The following is a 22,765-nucleotide window of genomic DNA, read 5'->3' as shown; positions in this document are numbered from 1 at the left end:
ATTAAGTACGTATTACACGCAGGTGCCATGCTAGGCGTCTATACTACACAAGCACCTCTGGTAGATCTAACACACAGGGTGAAGGCCATGTCTGTAAGGGCACCGGACTTTCCAGGTACCAGACAGAGCTAAATCTCACACCGGCAGCTGGTGGTTTTTCAACCCAATAACTGAGATAACTCCCAAACTCTAGAGCTCGGGATACCATCCAACGATGTAGCCACTGGCTCTGTGTCGCTACTGAGCACTTGAAAAGTGGCTGGTGTGGCTGACGAACTGAATTTTTAGTTGTCTCTGCTTTTAACTGCTTTACTTTTAAATTTATCAGCTAAAGCAATGTACCTTTTCTTTTCCCCGTGAAGCACACCCTGATTGTTTGGGTCAGACTCTGTTTCACAGTAAACATGAAACATTTGGCAACCACACTGAGATACACATCAAATTTCAGAGACTTTGCACACACGCAATGATTGCAGAATACCTCATCAATACATTTTTATATTGATCACGTGTTGCCATCATACTATTTTGAGGGATTGGGTTTTAACTAATATTAGAATCCACTTCACTGTTTCTTTTTATTTTCTGAAATGTGGTTGCTAGAAAAGTGAAAATTTTAAATGTGGCTTGTTTTATTTCTATGGGACAGCAGTGGTCTGGGTGTCTTAATAAAAAAAAAAGCTAGCAGAACAAACACAACACGTAAAATGGGTTTGACAGCCTGGATGATCTCAGGGGCTGTCATATCTGATTTCATATCGCATCCTGATTCAGGGGGTCACCTCTGGCACTTCTGGTTGGGAAGGAGGAAACTTTTTGCTCCCCGTAAAGTTTTTCACTTTCAAAACTTGTCATGCAGGGCTTCCCTGGTGGCGCAGTGGTTGAGAGTCCGCCTGCTGATGCAGGGGACATGGGTTCGTGCCCCGGTCCGGGAAGATCCCACATGCTGCGGAGCGGCTGGGCCCGTGAGCCACGGCCGCTGAGCCTGCGCGTCCGGAGCCTGTGCTCCGCAACGGGAGAGGCCACAGCGGTGAGCGGCCCATGTACCGCAAAAAAAAAAAAAACAAAACAAACTTGTCATGCAGACTCCTCAGAGCACAATCACTTGTGATTGTTTTGGGATGCTGGGAAAGGCAGCCTCAAACTGTTAGCTTGGGTTTGAAGCTTCTTCTTAATCTAGTTCACAATTCTGTGTATTTCGAAGGCAGAAATGGTGAACCTTCCAGCGGGATGCATCTCAAGTGTAGCAAGCCCTGCTTTCAGCAGGTCCCCATCCCCATGGCCACGGCCACCTCCTCTGGCCTCCTGGGACTTCCCACTAAGAGGCTGTCACTGCATAATTACACGTACAGTCCTGCTGGGCAGCCTCTCTCCTCTCCGCCTTTGCAATTTTTTTATTTTGTTGGAGAGAAAGTGGAAGTCTTCCTCGGTCCTCGGAAGCATGCCAACCTTGCTGGGACACCTTCTTGCATCTGTTACCTGGAAATTTCGTGTTCTGGTCGCAGTGGGGGAGGCAGGAGGAATTTGGGGGAGGAAAGTGAGGAATCAGTCCACAGCTGAATAAGGGCCATGGTGTCACAGTGGAGCCCTACGAACCTGTCATGCTGGCGCATTTGAAAATAATACATCTGTGAGTCTGATAACTTCTCTGCTGGAGTGAGATTTCAACTGGTCAGCGTTCTAAGGAACTGGGGGGACTGGGAGGGGCCTGGAGGGGCCTAGGCTGGTCAGGAAAGATGTACAGATGAGAAGTCAGGCACCACGCTGCTGCCCAGCCCAGGAAGTGGAATCTCGTTTGATGAGGGGGCTGATGGCTTCAGGGGGAAGACATCGTGGAAACTTCTCGCCAACCAGACACGCGTGGAGGGCTGATGCTGGCCTGGCACCTTGCTGCGTCCCGGCCACCTAAGTCTCTGACCATGCCACAGCATGCATCCCGTCATCCCTATTTTCCATGGGAGGGGACCAAGGTCAAAGCGTGACGTGCACGGTGTCCCCCTGTAGAGTTAAGGACGCTGAGAAACCACCCATTCCTGACTTATCCCCACAAGTCCTGGGCCTGGGAATCTCACGAGGAGAGAGAAGGGCTTTGGTACCTGTGGTTTGATTTTCAGACTCTCCTTGGCTATCGGTCCCTTTGAGGCTCTGATGAATGCAGGGACTCTCTTTCCAGAAAAATGGACTTGGATGGAATTTTGAATCCCGGGTCTAGGGGATTTTATAAGGTCCTTGAAGGTACGTCTTGGGCTGTCTGGGGATGGATAAACTGCATATAAAGAAAGGCTACCTACTATCAAAATGCAAATATGAGCTAGAAAGGGGGGACTCATTTGATCTGATTTTGTTTTTTTTTTTTTTTTTTGCGGTACGTGGGCCTCTCACTGCTGCGGCCTCTCCCGCTGCAGAGCACAGGCCGCGGACGCGCAGGCTCAGCGGCCATGGCTCACGGGCCCAGCCGCTCCGTGGCACGTGGGATCCTCCCGGACCGGGGCACGAACCCGTGTCCCCTGCATCGGCAGGCGGACTCTCAACCACTGCGCCACCAGGGAAGGCCTGATCTGATTTTTGATTACTACTTTATCATGTAAAGTAATATATGTAATATATATAAAAATATATATTACATATGTGTGTAATATATATATAAATATATATTACATATACACATAATTGTATATATGTAAAATATATAATAAAAAATATATAATAAATACGTATGAATATAAATATACAATGAAATAACTATATGAATATATTTTTCATCATATATGTATTTTACATGTATACATTTCATAATACAGTAGTAATCTTATATAAAAAATATGTAACATATATATTCTGTTTGATCAGTGGCAGCTGAGAAACGAACCTATATAAATCACTGGCTTTTCATTTTGTTTGTGTTTTGTTTTTTCTTTTTAAAATAAATGAATAAATAAATAAAAGGCAATGGCCAATGACATTACCAGCCTGGTTTCGTTTGTTTCTTTCCTGTCCTGGCACAGGTCAAACTGGCTGGGGGTTACGTGAGGTCAGATTCTCAGAAGGCAAAGCATGGCCTCACTCCCTGCAGGTGCTATGGGCCAACCAACGTCCCAAGAGCCCTCGGCGGTGGGGTGGTGGTGAAGCGCGCCCACTGCATGGATGAGGAATCAGATTTGCTAGGGGTCACTCAGCTACTTAGGGACAAGGCAGAGCCGGAGGAGGACCTGTCTGTCTGCATCAGCAGCTCTCTCAGCCACCGTGCTCTCCTGCCCTCCAGAAGATCTCCCTGGGAACCAGCAACCTCACTCCCACGTGCTCAGTCAGATGACGCTCAGAATGTGGCCACCCAGCCGGAGATGAGAGAAATTCAGAGAGAGCACCGTTTTATACTGATGATAAAATCTCGCGGGTCTGGGACGGGGTCTTCGTGGGTGTCACATCCCTCCTTACCGCTACCTCCAAGAAGAGACCGATAGTCAGCACTTCCAATAAAGAAATCCCCTCTACAGGCTAACAGGCCTCCCCATGTCCAGGTAGGTGTCAGCAAAGTGCCTTCCCATCCACAGAAATGGGATCTTCTAGCTGGCGGCCAGTAGCTCTTTGAGCCTCCCACTTACTTCTCTAAGCCTCTAAAAGCTGAATTTTCTCCTGCGTCGGAGAGCTGGAAGTTCAGCTTAATGTACAAACCTTTATTTTCCAAAGAGGCAGGTTGGCCTTCCTGTATCGACAGACTCTGGAGCTTAGATTTATTACAGAATGGTAATCAGGCAAAAGAATAAATACACTGCATCTTTAATTCATTAATCACCTCGGAAAGCAAAATGAACTACAGTAAAGAAGACAATATGTTTTTCAACGCTGGGGGTGGGGCGATGAGGGAGTCAGTTTCTCAATAAAATCCAGCTACTAAAATCCATTTTGCGTGAAGATTAGAGAAAGGACAGTTTAGCTCTGAGGCTGGGGGCAGGAGGCCCTCTGCAAAGGAGGCTTGGCAGGCCCAGGTGTCTGTGGATGGCCCCTGGTGGACCCTGGTGTCTTCTGGGTTCCTGTTGTAACTTACATCGTGAGCCAAAGGCTGGTCAAGAAACCAGGCGTGGGAGTCAAGCAGACCTGGGTTCAAATTCATACTCCCTCTGGAAGATGTGGGGGAGGGGCACCCTAAATCACTTACTGCCTTGAGACTGGTCTACCTGTGGGATGTGGGTCCCGGAGGTGTTTTGTTTTCCAAACGTTTCACGTCACCAAATTCTCATTAAAGGAGATCTGCACCAAGGCTGGGAAACAGTTTCTGGAACCAAAATGAAACATCAGTTTTTCTGATGAGCCGCACACAGCTGGGCACTTTGGAAACGCCATCTGGCTTGAGAGTCTTCGATCTGGCCTGGAATGTTAGGAGGTTGCCCGATTCCCGCTCTTGTTCCTGAGTCCTGACAACCTGGAAACTAGCTGACTTCTCACCTATCTAACAGGACCTACAAAGTGAGAAGGAGTTAGTCAGCATCTTAGACTCTTTAAGGGAGAGAATCATGGTCCGGGTCAAGATATAACGGGAAGGCATATTAATGGATCATGTTTATTGACTGCTTCTAGGGACTTTGCATAGAATATCTCTAATCTTCACGTCTACCCTTCAGGGGTTTGGACCTATTACTGTGCCCATTTTACAGATGAGAAAACAGGTCCATGGAGGTCAGGTCCTTCCACCAAGTGTACATCACCAAGTGACTCAGCTGGGAGGATAACAACCACCACCACGTACAACTGCCTACTGTGCTTCACCTGTAGGACGTCATTTATTCTCACCAACAACCTAGAATAACAAGTATGGCTATTCCTGTTTCATTTATGAAGTCCAAAGAAGCTCAGAGATCTTAAACCAGGGTTTCCCAGTGTCAGAACGAATGACATTTGGACCTGAATGAGGCTTTACTGTGGGAGCTGCCCTGTGCTCTGCAAGGTGCCTCGCAGCATCCCTGCCCTCCACCCACCAGATGCCGGTAGCATCCAGTCCCCTAAGTGGTGACAACCAAAAATGTTGCCAAATGTCCCCTGTGGAGCAAAATCATCCCTGCTTTAAACAAACAATGAGGTCATGCAGGTGGGACTGCAGAGGTGGAAATGGCACCCCAGTCTACCTGAATCCCCCATTAATCGTCTTCCAAATGCTGTTTCAGTTACCTTACGGCAGAGGTTCTCAAATGTGGCCCCATTAGAGCATCACCTGGGAACTTGTTAGAAATGGACACTCTGAGGCCCCGTCCCCAGAATGCCTGAATCAGAAATTCGAGGGATGGGGTCTACTAGCGATCAGAGTTTTAACAAGTCCTTCAGGTAATCTGGTGCTCGCTGAAGTTTGAGACCCAGTGCCTTCCAGCAGTGTGTCTTAGCCTTGGCTGTGCGCTACCATCACCTGGGGCTCTTTGCAAACAACACTGATGCCCGGGTACCACCTCAGGATTCCGATTTAACTGACCCGGGTTGGGAAGTATCCCAGACGATTCTCATGGGGAGCTGAGGTTGAGAACCACCAACCTCGAGGGAGCTGCCCCTGGTTCTCAGGGAGGCATGGGTCGAAGTCCAAGCATTAAAATTAAAAACAGTTGAGGTTGGTCCCCTGACCCATCCGCCCGAATCTTGGATGGAAGTGGCAAGAACCGGGTAGCGATTCCCCACTCTCAGCCTCAAGCCACAGCCCCACACGGCCCAGCTCCTGTCACTGACCCTCTTTTTGGATCCCTCTTTCATCGATTTACCTAAATCTCAAAACGTTTTGGAAGGCATTTAGTTGGACTCCGCACCAGCTCAAGAGGTGAAGGAGGCCACGAAAATTGGCAGCTGAATGCTTTGCATTAAGTCAGACATATCTACAAGGTAACAGAATCACTGCTGCAGGAGGAAATGGAATTCAACTTCTCCTTTAACAGTACCTAAGCATCCTCCAAGGTCCCAATCCCTTCCTCCAGCCATTGCCTTTAGTTCTACTATTCACCTACCCCTCCTCCGCCCTGGGCAAGCCCATCTCCTCACCATCCTTTGCAAAGTCCAAAGTCACTCCCTTATTAACCTGGTCGTGTCCTCTCCCATCCTGTTCCCCAGAGCCTGGAACATCTGACCACTTTTTCCTAGATGCCCATAACTCTCCATCCTTTAAGATCTTTCTTTGATGCCTCCAGTCTACAATAATCACTCCTTCTCTGCTTCTTTTGTGCTACCATCAGAGCAGCAATGTCCATGATGCATTTGATAGATTCCATCCTGCTCTGTTCCATTTCCATTTTTTTTTTTCCATCTGGGCATCTCATGCAGCGGTGTGCTGCTAAATGTTTAACATCCTTCTTTGGCAGAGGATGGAGGCCAGAGAAAGGGGCTCGATTTTATTAGCACTTGCATTCCGTGCTGCAAATATTCCCACCACAGCCGATTTCATGCTACCGCGACGTGAAATCACTGAACGTGGAATTGAAAGAGACGCATACAACTGGCTCTCGGGAGCCCGCAGGAGTGGGCGGTGCTAGCTCACCAACGACAGTCAATCCAGCAAACATCTACTGGGAGTATGCTCCGTTCGATCCCCTGTGCTAAATGCTGAGTGAAAGGAAGGAAAGACATGGGTCCTGGATCAGAGTCCAGAGCGGTAAAAGGGGAAAAAGGGTCTTGCAGAGGGACCCATCACAGGCAGAGAAAGTGGTAAAAGGAAAATAAAAAGGAGGAAGCAGTCAACTTTGACCAACTAGACTCTGAGGTTGCTTTGAATCCTGGGGAGAAGGATCCTGAACATTTTTGAGGCAAAGAAGACACAGTTATCACTGGTCACTTCTGCTGCCACCTGAGTGGGGACCACAGCCTGCTGGCATCACACTTAGTAGACGCTGCTGTGACTTGTTCATTTAACCCGTGGAAAAATTCCAGGAGGCTGGTTCTATCATGCCCACTTAGAAGGGAAGAGACTTTCCCAAAGTCATAAAGCTGGAAAGGTCTGGCACTGAGGTCTGTAACACCCTGAGCAATCTCTCAGTGTCTCCAGTGAGGGAAAGCGGTCCTTTGTTACATCAAAGCCTGCTGAGCTGGCATTCCCTTAGAGAAGGACTCCCCAAAGGTGTTCAAAGTGGGCTGCAGACATCCTGGAGCCCTAGGGGGTAGAGAGAGAAGGGTCCAGAACTTGGAGGATCAGCTCTACCCCCATAAGCGTCTCATTTCTCTTTTACCCAGTGATCTCACATAACCTGTCATTTTACAAATAAATGCTTCCTCTGCCGAAACAAAACGAGTTTGAAAAACGTCTGGTTTGTGCCAAATCCTGAAATGTACATAGGTGGTGGCTGAAGCCTGGGGTCCTTCTAGTGGACGTCCCCCGACCCCATATTTTTTTCTGATTTATTACAGTGCTAGCATACTACGGGAATAAAATAACTTTGGAGAAATTTTCAGAAAATGCACCCAAGGCCAAGTACCTTCCCCGCAAAAGGAGCACTCTAAACGCAAAATTTTAAGCACACCAGTAACCCCTGTCCCTAGACCGGTGGGTTGAAATCTCCCTATTCTGTCCTTTCCTGGGTTCCTGCAGGACGCGTCTGCAGGATTTCCTGGCTCAGCATAGGAAACCTGCCTTGACACCCAGTCAAATCCAGGTTCACCTTGGAAACGCTTGCCCCCTTGTTGGAAACGCTTTGCAACCACATTAGACAAAATCTGTTTTACACAATTTCTCTGCAGGCATCTTGGCCCCTGCGACAAGTTCAAAGAACGAGGGCTGCAAAATCTACCCCTTTACTCACCACCTGGTACCCAACTCACTCTTCATTTTTCTCTTCCTAAGAGAAGACTGCAACGGCATTGCTGTATTTTAACATATAACTCCCAAATTCAAAACTGAAAGAAGAAACACATTTTTCTGTCAATGGTTTAAGGGGATTGCACCTCGAAGCTGCTGCTAAAACTCCCTTCCACTTTTTCACATTTGTAGCATTTTGGAGCAATTTGCTGGAGTCAAAGAAAGCAGTCAAATGTCCACAACCGACTTCAAAGGCCCCAAATCCTGTATCGGTGGAGGGGAGCCTGGGAGCCACACCAGAGGGGACCTTTTTCAAAGAGGCGTGTGTAGGAACTTACCAGGCATTTCTGCCCTGCATCTGCGATTGATGTTAATGACGGACACGTGACCAAATCCCCACATAGTTCTTTGAAAAATGCCCCTCCCTCTCTTCTTGCTAACACTTTTGGCTGGGACAATGCAGATGACACAGAAAAGGGCTAGAAGAGAGGGACGGCTGCCAGGGCTCCGGGAACAGGGCTCCGTTGACTCATTGCTACACAGGTGTCTTTTATCTGGTGGGGAGCATGGAGTGAGATGGATTAATCAAGAGAAAGGGTCACACCTGAATGGTTTTACATGTGTCAAAACGAGTGCTGGGCACAAGTGGCCAGAGAAAGGAAACACGCCAACCCTCAGGGCACCAGCCACACTACTTCATTCCTCTCTCTCCTTTTGTCTTCTGTTTCCATGCCCTCTTTGGTCTGGCCTTGCAATTTCTTCTCCATCGGAACCCTGTTTACCCATCTTGGTCCACGCCCAGGACAATCCTTCCTCCCCAGCTCACATACAGAAACACAGAGTTTATTCCAGCTCTGCCCGCACTGCTGTGTTGAATTAAGATCCCAGAGCACAAAACGCGTAGAAGAGGGTATTTGGTCTGTGAATGTTCTGTGCTATCAGATATTACAAAAATTAGCCCCCTAAGATGTTGTCCAATGTACAGGCTCACAATAGTGTATGAGACTGCCCATGGCCCCAGATTCCAGCCCAAAGGGATTATTATTATTATTTGGTTACGAGTGAGATGAACATAGTTTCAGAAGATTATTGGTCATCTGTATTTATTTTTTCTAAAAGCGGCCCATTTTCCTATCAGGTTGTTTACTTTCTTTCTTATGAATTTAAAGGAACTCTTCATATTAAGGAAATTGGGTCTTTGTCCATCTTGTGGGCTGCGATTTTCCCGACTTGTTTGTTTGTCTTTTGATTTTGTTCATGGCATTTTTCCTATGCGTAGGTTTTAAATGCTTATGTAGTCAGATTTATCAGTCCGTTGCTGTACAGCATCTGGGTTTTGCGTCAGGCTAAGGAAGATCTTCCCTATCCTAAGTTTAAAAAAAAAAACAAAACTAGTTTCTTTTGGCCACTTTCATAGCTTTTGCCTTCACATAGGATGTTCACAAAACAGCCACCCTCCTCCTTTTCACAAACCCCACAGCTTTGGGGAAGCGTTTATCAAATAGGACCAGCATGTACTGTTTTCAATTGTCTGTCTGCATCAATAATAAACCTCTAGAGCAAGAACTGTGCCCTATTTGCTCCTGAATCCTTCAGCACCAAATCCATATTCTAGTGTACAGCAGGTGCAAAACAAGTGCTCGTTGAATAAAATCTTAAGATAAAGCATAACAACTTTGAGGCCCAACCAGCCACCGCAAAAGCGTCTATTTTCCAATAGCTCTCCAAAAGAGGACGTTAAGAGATAGGTCTGTTGTAGACCATATTTAACAAGCTGTCCAGGAAAGGAAGTTCAGCCCACAGAAGTGTCAAGGAAATGTCGGGATATGGGTTTGTGGAAAAGCTGGGAGAGGTTTAAGAGAACACCCTCTCATTGTGACAGACTGCAAAGATGTCATCTTCATCATTTAAGGAATTCTTACCAGGCTCTTGTTCCCTGTTTGTTTGTTTGAGCACCTGATTCAGGTACACTCTGCCACTTTCCCAGGAGGATCTGAGACAAAGATGCCCCGTGCTGCTCCCCGGGAGAGGGCTGTGCTGGGTACAAAAATAAATGAGGCACGTACTCCAGGCTCACAGAGTTTAGAGCCTAAGAGAAGACGAGAAACTTAAAAGGTAATTGTCTTACAAGGTAAAGAGTGCCTCCAGAGCGGGCCCATTTCTGTGCGGTTTAATGCTATGCTTCAGTGGAGAATCAGTGTGCCTGACAGTGCGTGATCACACATCTTGGTTAACTCTAACCAGAGGCGTTTTCCTCGGTCCTGTTTCTACCACCACCCCGATCACCCATTGACTAAGTGCCTGCCGGTTATGACGACCAGTAACACAAATATCTCACTGGTAACTGCCAAAGTACGTGCAAAGAATTTGCACGATGTCTATCTTTGTAACTTGACAACCAAATACGTTCTTTTCTTTTCCACGCAGAATTTTTTACAACACCATTCCATGTTTAAGATCAGCCATTGCGCCGGCTCAAAACGCTCAGTCTCTCTCTTGGTTCACGTGCTGAATCCCTGACAAACTGGTCCCTTAGCTGATGTGTAGACTCATAGACGGCCTCTGATTCGAGCTCAGCTGATCCATTTCCCAAAACACAAGAATCAAGTCCAGCAGGGTAATCCAGGGAATGTGGCCTGCCCAGGTCACAAGGCTGTTTAGTGGCCAAGGTAGGTGTAAAAAATGGGGCTTCTGGACATCAACTCAGATTCTCTTTCCCTGTGTGCCTTATCTGAATGCCTGAGCCCTCCTTATAAAAAACAGAGTTGATGTTAATGGAGCACTAGGAAGGCCTGAGGAAGCAGGAAAAACACAAAGCCATTGTTCATCCCTTTTAATTTTAAACTGGACCTGAAAAATGCTGACTTGTAAGACAATACAATAAAAGATGGGAAATTCACCAGCAGCTTCTTCACTTTCTGGGTTTCCACAGCTGTGTCTCTGGACACTTCTACTAGGAGTTCTCAATCATGGTTGTGCATTAGAATCACTGGGAATTAATTTTTTTTAAAAAAATACTGATGCCTGAGCCCCACCAGCCTGTGGAGGTTCTGCTTTAATTGGTCTGGTGCAAGGCATCAACATTTTTAAAAGCCCCATGGGTTTATCCAAGGTTGATGATCCAGTCTCTGGGTTCAGAGACCTGTTCATGGCCTAATTCTATTCATTCCTATCTTCTTAAGAGGTGTACGTGACTCTTGGGTACCAGTTTCCCTCTCCCACGTTGGGAAACGCTCATCTCCCCCATCTCCCAGTCCCTGCAGAACTCCATTCTCAGCAAATGTGATTAGGCAGCAGCTGGCCATAAAGACCCACCCCTAGCCAGTGCTCACTGGACAAAAGATATACCTCACCAAGGTGAACCTATCAGCAATCTCCTCTGAACAGGACAGCAGAGCTGCTAACCAACCTCTGCTGGGGATGTGTAGGGGTGAGGGTGGGAATCGGGGGTACTTCAAAGCAAGAAGGCCTGCCTGCTTCCTGTAGGGAGAATGAAGCAGATGTGCAGACAGAGAAAAGGGAGGGAAGAGGAACAGAGAGAGTGAGCCCCCATCGCCAACACTGCCCACCTTCCATCTTGCATTTCATGCCTTTAATGTACACCTGTATCCTTACAATAAAGGAACAGAAACCTGAAGGCAGTTTTTATGTCCAAGATTCTAAGAAATTGACGGGCTCCTGCCAAGACCTCAGAGTCCCTTGGAAGGCTCATCCAATCACAAACAGCAGTTCGAATTTGACAGTGATCCTGGGTTTTTTAATCAGAGCAGAGGATCCCAAACCGGCATCCTAAAAGCCCACAGGGAGCCTGTGAAGGCAGTAACGGCACCCATAAACCGCTGCTATCATCGTAAAGACCTACAGGATAACCCCCATGATCAGGTTTTCTTTGCTTTTGATTGAATATACATCAATGGAATTATACCACTTCTCTTGCTGATCAGAAGCCCTAGAGATTTGTTTTTGTTTTTGTTTTTTGCGGTACGCGGGCCTCTCACTGCTGTGGCCTCTCCCGTTGCGGAGCACAGGCTCCGGACGCGCAGGCTCAGCGGCCGTGGCTCACGGGCCCAGCCGCTCCGCAGCATGTGGGATCTTCCCGGACCGGGGCACGAACCCGCGTCCCCTGCATCGGCAGGCGGACTCTCAACCACTGCGCCACCAGGGAAGCCCAGCCCTAGAGCTTTTATGGAGGGGGCTCTGATTAATAAAACAAACACACAGAATTACAAATGAATCCTTGAAAACATGGGCTTCACAGGAGGAAATTAGTAAAGGGGTCCTTTAGTACTAAATAGAATAATTAAGTCAGAACTTCTTTACCTAGTCAACCATTTTTCAAAACTGCCCTACTGTTACTTCCACAAGATGGCTGATTAGAAAACAGGTTCCACGTTCAAATAAGTTGGGAAGATGTTGTGTGCTACCCACGTTGGTCCTTCCCTATGGAGTGTCACAATACATATTAGCATATAAAGGCTCCGAGATGGAGGATAGCAAAATTAAATGTTTAACTTGGTCTAATCCATGATTTCCCTAAATTATTTGACCGCAGAACTTCCCAAGTACACCTTTAAAAAAATTTTTTTAGGGGTGATGGTAGTTTTTGAGGGGAAGGCAGATAATAAACTACTGTTCTAGGTTCTTCCCCATTTTCCAATTGTGACAACGCTTATTTTAAAGCAGAGGGAAGATATCCAATATCATAACCACGAAGTTATTCTAAAACAAATCAGAGCTTGCACAGCGTCAAGGTCAAAGTTTTATTCCACATAATACCGATCAGGGCCAAGTATGGCAGGATGTTTACTCTGTGCCAGGCGCTTTCCACAGATATCGTATTTAATCCTTTGCAGAAGCCTTTGAGGGACTACCCCTATTTCACAGATGCAGAAAGTGTGTGCTCTTTTTCATGGGACTACGGGTTTTGCTGACAACTTTTTATTAAATGGGCCTTTCAATGGAGTGCTTTAACGCTAATTTATCTTCACTATCCAGCAATTTCCTGAGTGTCAGTTGTGCACCTGACACTTTACACATTACAGGGTATTAAGGAAATGTACCATCTATTATTTTTTAAATGCTCTTGAAATGACAATCTTTATCTCTGAATAAAGGCTGCTCCATTACCTACCACAACCCAAACCACAGAATCGTTTGCTTTTAGAGCCAGAGGGGTCCTCAGGGTCAAGCTCATGAGAAGTACTAGCCCTGATCTTCTAGATCCTTCTGAGATTATAATGCATTTTCTTCTAGGCGTCACTCAACCCCACTCAGAAAAAGAACACCGGGGAGGGGAGGGCAGCTGAGCCCACACAACATGTGCTGAGGTTAAACACTGAGTTCTTTAACTGGGAAGGAGGGAATGAGCTGGCTGAGGCAGGGGTGGCATGGTGTCTAGCTAGAAAATCTGCATGACTGTGGTGTAAGGTCAAATCCTATCTGAACTGCTTTGTGCCTGAGTTTCTGCATCTCTATAAAAGGGATTAAAGTATCTGCCCCCTCTACTTGTGAGGATCAAAGGTGGCATAGGTCCTGGCTACCAGGAGATGCTCAATGAATGGTAGCTGTCGTCAGCATCGCCTGTGAGGCTTTGGATGACCTCCAAAGGGCAGGGCTGGGTGGAATATCTTGGTCTTCAACTCCATGGAAGTTTTCTCTAACTCCTGACTAACCGGTACCACCCCAAAGTAACCGGAAGAAATGGTGACTATCAACTGCGTTAAATATTTAAAAAATCTGATTCTCATAGTCTCCACAACTGCAGAGTTAGAGGGGAAAAACAAGTCATCCGCTTGAAGCCTAGCTCATGTCTGAAATCCCTGAGAAGTGGGAGAGGAAAATAAACTGTGTACACGTTTGATAAGATACATACACGTTTTAATAATCAATACGTATGTCTACTGCCCCTTCTTCTACATTCTCCTCTTCCTTTTGCTGATCTTTGCAGAAGCTGAACTCCAGAAAACCTGTGACTCAGTCTCCTCAACATCTTGGTTATGTGAGCTGGCATTCTAGCTTCAAATGTATGTCTCTGGTACCTTTGTAAAAATATGTTCCAGTTTCAGAAAATAAGACCCCGCTAATGAGCAAACCGCAAGTAGAAGATCTGCTTTGAAAAAATCATATTTCAATTAATGCGATAATCTGGCAATGATTTAAAATGATCACTTGTTTTTGCCAACATGCATAAACATCCTTCCTTCATTAAACATATTATTTGTACCCCTACTATGTGTTGTGTTCACTGTGTTTGTAATTTATAGAATATGTTCATTTATTTTATTTTAGGATTGTATTTTATTTTACTGGAATGTTTTCGGGTGTGTTTGTTTAGGTTTGTGCCAGGGAACCTCCCATTTTGCCCCAATGACTGACCCACACCAATCTCTCCTCAGGAGTGAACCCCAAGTCTCAAGGCCTGAGAGCCAGGGGGATGCTGACAGCTATATTGATACCTATGATCAATTTCATCTCCATTTTCACACAATATATCATTTTTCAAATGTAAAGAATGTGTGTAGTGTCTTGTTTCTAGGCAGAATTCTATACCCCTCTTCATTTCTCATATTAACAGCTTAATACGTACAGCTAGAAAGGCAGAGAAGGAAATCTATAATGAGAAAACTTCAGGACTCCCCCAAATGAATAACTCTTGTCTTCAATGTGACAAATATGAAACAGGGTTTGACACGCAAAGCCTTCCAAAAACAACCTACACTTCCAGGTTCAAACCCAATGGTCCTGAGAAATAAAGGGCTAATTTTTGTTTGCTGTTAATCACAAATTATTTTTTCCTTTAAAAAATGAATCAAAAACATGAGATGGAATAAATATTTCAGGCGACCAGCAGCAAAATGGGGAAATACCATGTGTTTGGAGTTTTAGTGCCCTCTGAGTACAGAAATTTATTTGCAGCCAGCAGAAAACAGACAGCAAGCATAAAAATACAGCAGAGTCTCCCTAGGAAAATTATTTATCAAGCTAACAACGGAGGGACCCTTCCAGTAACAACAAGCCAACAAGCCAGTGAGGAAAAGACATGGCTTTATATTTTACCTTTGGGTTAGCAACCCAGTAAAAATGCCAACTGACAAGCACTTCACATAAACATTGCTTTCTAAATGAGCATCCTTGTTAGAAGAAAAGGAAAAAAAAAGTCCTTCTAGCTAAGGCGCGCTATAGCCTATAGACAGAGAGTTCGAGCGTGTATATGCTGACTCCTTAGTGCCGAAATAATACACCTTAAAAAATAACGTGAATGACGAAGGGAGTTTACAAAACGAATTCAAAGTTCATTAAAGAAAATGTGCTTATATTCTTATCAGGGAATCCTCCTACTTGGATGTTGACAGTCACGGTTTTCTAAGATGCTTTTTCAGGGCTAGCTTAAGAGCCTCCAGCAAAAAAAAATACATACACGTATATTCAGATACACAGATACACATGTACTGACGTTGCCTCCACTGTACAAGCCTCATTGCTATATTTTTTCAATTATTTATTTTATGAGCAAAACCCCAAAGTCAGATTTTACAGTTTAACGATACCAAACTCTGATTATAAATTACAGGTCACTTTACTGCAGCTTGCAATAGCCAAAAAGAAAAAAAAGAAATAAAAATAATAAGAAAGAAAGAAAAAAGGGGGCGGGGGAACCGTCCAGTTGAAACCAGGCAGTGGCCTGATCTTAATTACATTTTAAAGAAATAGTAAAAGATGGCTTCTCAGAATAACTGCGTCCTCAATAGCTTGGCAAGAGACACCTGATGAATTTACAATGAAATCACACACTTGGATCCCATCTTTCCTAAAGTGAAACATCTGATAAGTTAACCGTGGCAAACATGGGAAAGGGCCTTCTTTTTATTGTATTAGGAAAGGATGCTGGAGAGGACGCAGAATCTGAAGAACACTGTAAGACGCTGAGTAAAGACAGAAACATCTTGCTGGATCTAATACCTCACCCCCCATCCCTCGCCATCACATCCCCACCAATGCCTTAAAAAACACAAATTTCTCAGCAACAGGGATGGAAAAGTTTTCATTACTAATATCAGAGCGCTCGAAAAGAATAAAACGAAATCCTTCCTTACTTTTTTTTTTTTTCCTCTCCTGAGCCGAGCGACTGTCTCCGCGCTGCTATGAAAGCTCCAAGCTCTGACGGACAAGGGAAGCCTCTGCTCCGGGGCAGGAACCAGACTGCAAGGCCCAAACACACTCCAACTCAAGTCCTCTCAGCTGAGTTTGGGAGCTGGGCCTATTATCCGCCCACAAACGTGTAGGGAGGGCTTAGCGCACGAGTCACGTGCTATTTCGTTCCACTGACCTTCGGGCGTTTTACACGAGGGCTTGTCAGGACGCTACAAAGTGAGCAAAGAGCAGAGCCAACAGAGGTAACATTCTAATTAACCAGGTTCCCCGTGGAGACTAGAGTGTTTTGAACGCATCCCATTTTTACCAACAGTTTTATCACTAAGAACTAAACTGGGGAACACTCTGAAAGCAGCGAGTTCTGGTTCCAGAGGCTCCACGAGATCAGGAGAGCGCGGGGGTGGGGGTGGGGGGAAAGCCAGGCTTCCTGGGAAAGGTGCCTCGCATGCGCATGCGTGCTGAGTCTCCAGAGGCTGCCGGAGCCGAGAGGACCGCAGCTGACGGCCCTCCGCCCTGGGCCGCGGGGCAGCCCCGAGGTCTACAGAAATCCTGTCCTCATACCAAACTGTGGCTCCTTCCCTGCACGGGGGAACTCGGGCTCACATCTCCAAACACGCCTGTTAAAGCACGTGCACCTTCCTTCTACTACGCTGTGGTGAGGAAATGCTTCCGGGCTTTAAAAGGAGAAAAAGAGAAGAAGAAAAAGGAAAGAAAAGAAAATGGCTGGGAAAACTGACTATCACATGAACAAAACAGCCATGGAGCATCAGGACAGAACTACCAGGAGGCAGTAACCACTGGAGCAAAGAATGAGACCGCGGTTCTCAGCTGAGGTCAAGGAATTTCTGATCTCTCTTGGCGACCCTCGCCGCTGGGAGGTGAGAGAGGCCAGGCCTCCTGTCCAGCAGGCTCTCCTGGCCATCTGAAAAGCAAGGCAGGATTTCCAACACTGTCAAAGGTATCGTGTGCACCCTAAGATTTATTGAAAGGCCTTTAATGGCTCCATCAGAAAGAGGCGGGGTGGGGGGGGGCGGTTAAATAAGGAAGAGAAATTTAAGAGGAAACAGAAAATTCTATTCTCCGTTCAAAACTTTCAGCCCAGTAAGAGATGCCTCCTCCGCCATTTCTTGTACATCAGGAATGAACCTCATTCTAAAATATAAGCCAACCAGAGGCACGCCATCGCGGTGGACTCAAGCCCTTTAATTAAGCACCATCTGTAACAAAAGGTCTCCATCCTGAGGAACTTTGCGTTGGGGGTTCAACCCTGGGGTCAGAATCCCTTTAAATAATTGCACCTCGACCCCACCCCACTCAAGACTCAGCTTGGCTGCTGGCAGGAGCCCAGGAAGAAGAAAAGAAACTTTGTCTGAAGAACCCAATTTAAAGGAGGCGTGACCGCAGGGTCAATTTCAGATCAATTCAATTCTCACCTCTACTGCCTACCTGCCAGCAAATGAAGTTACTGTGCTTTTCTATAGACTCAAAGGACTAAAAAGAAATCGTCACTTGCTCCATGTGGATGACCCGTCATTAGAGGATGATTGCTTGCTGAGGGAATGGCAAGAAACAAACTCCCTTCCTCTCTTTTTTGTCATTTTCACCTCACCAGGGATGAAGGTGTAGGATGCGCCCCTGGTTTGTTAATTAGGTGGTAATATCTTCCAGCAGTTTATACTGGAGGTCAGGGCTGTGTTGTTTCCCACTCAACACCTGAAACTTCCTCCCCCCTCCCACCCTCAGTATTAGTTCCCATCTGAAATTATATAAATGCTAATAGCTTTATTTCCTGTAGACGCTGGAAAGGGAGGCAGTCCGAATATTCCCACCGGCTTACCCTTGTCCCAGCATTTTCCAAATACGGCCAAAAAAAAAAAAAAGACCAAAAAAAATAAATAAATAAAAGCAAACCCAACCCTTCTGTATAGCTCATTTATTGCTGATAATTTCATTAGGTGCCAGGAAAAGCAAAAAAAAAAAAAAAAGGCAGACACTAAACAACTTTACAGTAATTTTTGGATCGAGGAAATGAAAGACTCAGCAAGCGGCAGGCGAGGAGAGTTTCAACATTGGCATCTGTGAACGGCAGCAATAAATCTGAGATTTTGGCAGGTGACTGAATGTGTGCTTTTAGAACGAAAGCTCTTTACAGAAGCATCATTTTGTTTTAAATAACGAGTGCTATACTCGTGCAAAAATTCCTTCTTCCTTCCCCCCACCCCCAAATGCTCCCAAATGCATAATGTTCCTTTCTTTACGGCAGCCCCTTTGATAGCATTCTAACGTTGACTGGAAATAATGTGAGTTCATTGAGCCGCTTGCCCTGTACCTGCTCTGCTATAATTAATTGATTAAATCTGCTCACTAGTGGGCCGGTGTCCACAGAAAGGAAGACATTAGGCAGCCTTGTATGGAAAGGGGGAGGGGGGGCTTGGGCAGGAGCATAATCTGATTAAACAAACAACAACAACAAACAATTCGGTAAGTTAGTCCCAGTAATAAAACGCTTTAAACAGAATTATTTTCCCTTATTTTCTCAGTGCCAACAAATACAGTGATGTAATGTGCTTAAGACATACTCATGGCATCTGTGACGGATTGGTCTGCTCTCCAGATCTGCGTGCCAGACAGCATCCTACCCCTTGCTGTCTTCCAGGACGGGGCAGTTACTCTAAAAGCTGAGGACCAAGAGGCCCTGAGGGGTCTGCAGTGAAGCCACGGTTCTCACGTGGGCTTTTCAAACCGAGGCACCAGGAGACGAAAACTTACGGTCTGTGTTTTCCCATGGCCTTTGCCTGAGAACACCTCATTCACCATTTCTGTTAAAATATTTTGATGGACTCTGCAAAGGAAATATGGTTATGACATCTTTAATTTTATGTTGGAATTAAATAGCTGGGCGCAGGTACCCACATTGACACTGGACATTGGGAAACCATGCTTGCGTTTTATTTCTGGGTGATTCCTGGCAACGTGGGAGGACACGTTATACAAAGGAGAAACAAGATTTCGGAGTCCTTTTACTGTGTTTTTTGTTTATATCCCAGTTCATAACAGAGTAAAGCCTTCCTTACATTGGTTTGAATTCACGTCAGCATAGGTACAGTCAGGATAAAACATATCCACTCAGCTAATTGTTAAGACTAGGAAAAAAAAAAAAGTGACAGGTACTTAGAACCCGGGAAGAGCTGTTTTTACAAGTTCCATCAGGAAACTCCCACGGGTGACAGGAAAGCTACCAACAGGCCTCTCCCCTATGTTATATGTGTCCGACCTGCCCTGCCCCAAGGCAGCTCTGTTAAGGCTCGGTTGCATCCGGATGGGTCTTAGCCAATGTCAGGAACATCTGTAATGGGTAGAGCATACACATCAGCAGGCTAAGGTCCACCAGTATCTCCCGAAATTAGTGTTTCAACACACAAGATGAAAGAGCATGTATGAAAGGCCTGCCTTCAGTTTTGGTGCCAACCATGAGTAGTTGTGTTACCTCCTTTTGACAGTTCACGCTAAGAGACAGGCTCTAAGGTGAATTCCAAAGCCACTCTTTGTCTTAGGGTCAAGCAACACCATCACTTCTTTCCATGGTGACGATGCTAACATCACACCTGACCCAGGGATGCTACCATGGAGAAACTGACATCAAACGGCAGTGTGGGACCGTTGTCTCTCTTGATCGTCATGTTAGAAGACTTTGCTTAGAAGGCACAACCTTGATAAATCATGCACTTGGGTAGATTTGCGTATGTTAAGCTGGAACGTGCACTAATGGAAAATGTTAGGATCAAGGGATGCTAGGAAAATGGAGAATTTGATCTTTTTGTGATACCACTTAGGATGACTATTCTGTAATATGCCCAAGAACCAGAATATAATCTAGACTGTGTTTCTGAGAATAAATAAAATAATCAAATGCCTCCCCAACTGGCTTGTGATTTAATTCTCACACTCTAGCCTAGAAAGTTGCCAGAAATAAGCCACAAAGTTGTACATAGTGGAAATCAGCAAGACAGCAGAAAGCTAGTGATTCCCCATTTTTGGCTTCCAGGACTGAAATCTCTTAACCAAAGTGACTTTCTGAAAATAAACTAAGTAACTCTCCCAGGAGTATCAAGTATTGAACTTTTCATATATCAGCTTATAATACCTAATACCACAGAGAAACTTGGAGGAATTGTCCTCCTCTCCAAATTCCCCATCTAGCCAAATGCCTTTCTCTTCCTCACGCTCACCTGTCAATCATGTTCACAGCTGAAATTTGATTTCTCTCCCGCCAGTAACCTTATATGAAATATTACGGGGGGTGGGGTCAAGACCCGGGTGAATCTTGCCTTAAAAGTTCATTAACTCTTTGCTCAAAATGGATGGTTTCGGTGTAACAAAACCTGCCCGGTGTGTCTGGATCATTATATTTAATAGATGGCTTTCAAACTGCAATTATAAGGACAGGGATAAAAGAAAGGAATAGAAAGAGAAAGGAATAAAGTATCGGTATGGCATGCATACACAAGGATACACAAATTAATCCCAAAGGTGTACACTTAGTTAAAATCTATGTATGAGAGCTATTAAAGAAAATGTTAATTTTGTTTAAGGCTAGGAAAGAAATCATGTTAAATATTCACAGTCCAGTTATTCAAAGCCTGTCCTTATAATAACGTGTAAAAGTAAGTAATCAGATACCATATCAGAAGAGCAGGAATAAATCCGGGTCTGTTTCCTGACACCCTCAATTCACTGGATTCTTAAAGTTTCTCCTTCTTAAACAGTAGCAATTTGACAGTGGGACTTAAACCCAAAGCTGTATTTCATGCAAATTTCTCAGCAAGCAAATTTAATAAAAAAAAAAAAAAGTCAAACTTCATTCCATTAGCCAATAAGACGTAACAGGAATACATAAAACGATAACACTAAGTAATTATTGGTGTAAGAGTGTTGGTCTAGCTCTCTAAGCGAAGAGGATTCATAATTAAATTCACCCCGGGATCCCTGTAATTGAAAACCCATTTAAATAGCTTAATTTCATTTTTTTTCATAGGTGAAAATCACATTTCTGCCTCCCTCTGCCTACATTTGGAGGGAGGAGTGGCTCCAAACTCACATTTGGACACAGGAGGGGGACAACGCAAATTGTCTGACATTCAAATATAAAGATGAGTCAACAGACTCACGCTAGTTAAGGCGAAAGATCTGAAATCCACTCGGACTGGATTAGTACTCTGTACACCACACCTACGTCATGAAATCAATATAAAAATGCATGCATGCTCGTCTCAACACACAATGCATCCTTCACTTCAGCATCTGGTATCACCATTTACGTACATGTGAAACCCCAATGCTAAAACCACTAAAGCAGGAGACCTTCGCGCCTCGAAAGCGATCAGCATTCCTCACTCGCTTTGCTCGCTTGCTGTCTCCCTCATGGAAAATGCACTCAAACAAGCACATGCAAATCAGAAATCAAGATGTACCTCTTTGACTTCAGGCAACAGGATTTTTCACATCACTGATGTAGAGGATTCCCTTGGGTACCTGATTTAGTAAATATATTAAAATAAACAAAGGGTCATTAATAACCATGAAGAGGGCTTTAGAAGGACAGTATGTTCAAGGCAGCCTAACTACCTATGAAAAGGGCAGAATGAGACCAAAAGAAGAGTGATTTAGGTCCATTTGCTTTGGCATCCTGGTCTCAGCCCTGCCAGAGGAAGGGTTCACATGGAAGAGAATGGCGTGGGATGCTTCTTCAACGACCCCTCTCCACTCTTGCTCTGGTCCCGGGGGGTTGAGACAGTGATGCCCACTGGCCTGGCAGCCTGGAGCAGCTTTAGAGCTGCCCTCAGTTCAGAGAACCAAGCGATCCTGGGTTCACAGTGGAGGAGGATATGAATGGTCTCTGATGGGTGTCTCTCAAGTGTTCAAAGACTGCCCATCCCCAGGGAACCCAAACCAAACCCTGGCTCTTTACTAGGGCCTGTTTCTCTTCCATCTACCCCCCTCCTCTTCCATTGCCCTGGTCTCTTCTGCTGGTACTGATGACCTTAATTGCAGATGTTCTCTTAACAAATAGAACCATTTAGAGACCGCCCTTTTATTTATTAACTTCCTCTCTGTTTAAATTAGTAGCAGAGAATGCTTAGAACGGTAATATGAAAATGAGATTGCTTTAGAAAAAAAAAAAGTCTTTTTGCTTCACAGTGAATAACAAAGCACAGTAATTCAAAGTAGTTAGCTTTCTATGGTTCAAAAACCCCTTATTGCTATTAGCTATACTAATGTAAGTGGCAAAATAATTATCATTTACTGTACGGAGTCCAATATTTTCCAGACAGCAGTTTAATAACAAAGCAGACCTGTCATTTCTCCCCCTAGTTAGCCACACTCTACAAGTTCAGACTGTCAAAATATATTTAAAATCTAATTTAAAAAATTCAACATGGTTACAGTCAATCTGGGTACAATAACTGTGATAAACCAGTAAGTCAATCTAATTTTTTTTCCAACGTGGAGATTCAGTTATTCTTCTTTAATCTGCCCCACTTTTATTTGAATTACTTTACAATTGGTGTGAAAAAATACACACAACGCATACACCTGCTGAAATCTGTAGGCTGCTGTAACTGACAGAATCTTTTACTTAAATTTTCATTTAGCGTAACTCTATAATTTTCCCAGTTCCCTTTATCTAAACAGTCTGACTATGCATTAAAATACTCATATAAACAAATTTGTATTCATATCTGTCAGAGCTGCCCCAAATACATCATGGGCTTTCACCCACATTTCACGTTAGAAATGCTTTTAAAACATTACGGCACAAAATACTCTTTCATGTCAGAGTAGACACTAATCTTTTGC

The 22,765-nt window shown here is 44.9% G+C and overlaps 1 protein-coding gene across 8 annotated transcripts in view; it reads right to left on the bottom strand.

The window, feature by feature from the left end:
* The window catches only part of MAF (MAF bZIP transcription factor), a 358,923-nt gene that overhangs the window by 323,285 nt on the left and 12,873 nt on the right, over positions 1–22,765 (bottom strand). For 2 of the 8 annotated variants that reach the window (XM_079906574.1, XM_079906571.1), the window contains one exon: positions 11,788–21,439. The exons of 1 other annotated variant lie outside the window; for it this stretch is intronic. In XM_079906574.1, coding sequence (XP_079762700.1) covers positions 21,406–21,439 — 34 coding nt within the window. In that variant the 3' untranslated portion in view covers positions 11,788–21,405. Of the gene's footprint in view, positions 1–11,787; positions 21,440–22,765 lie in introns of those variants that run through there. 5 more of the 8 variants (XR_013825196.1, XM_079906572.1, XR_013825195.1 and 2 more) reach the window with 5 other exon arrangements.

This window comes from Stenella coeruleoalba (genome assembly GCF_951394435.1).
Source record: "Stenella coeruleoalba genome assembly, chromosome: 20".
NCBI classification, from domain to species: Eukaryota; Metazoa; Chordata; class Mammalia; order Artiodactyla; family Delphinidae; genus Stenella; species Stenella coeruleoalba.
The sequence above is the reverse complement of the archived record's forward strand: the minus strand, read 5'-3'. Positions and strand labels throughout refer to the sequence as shown.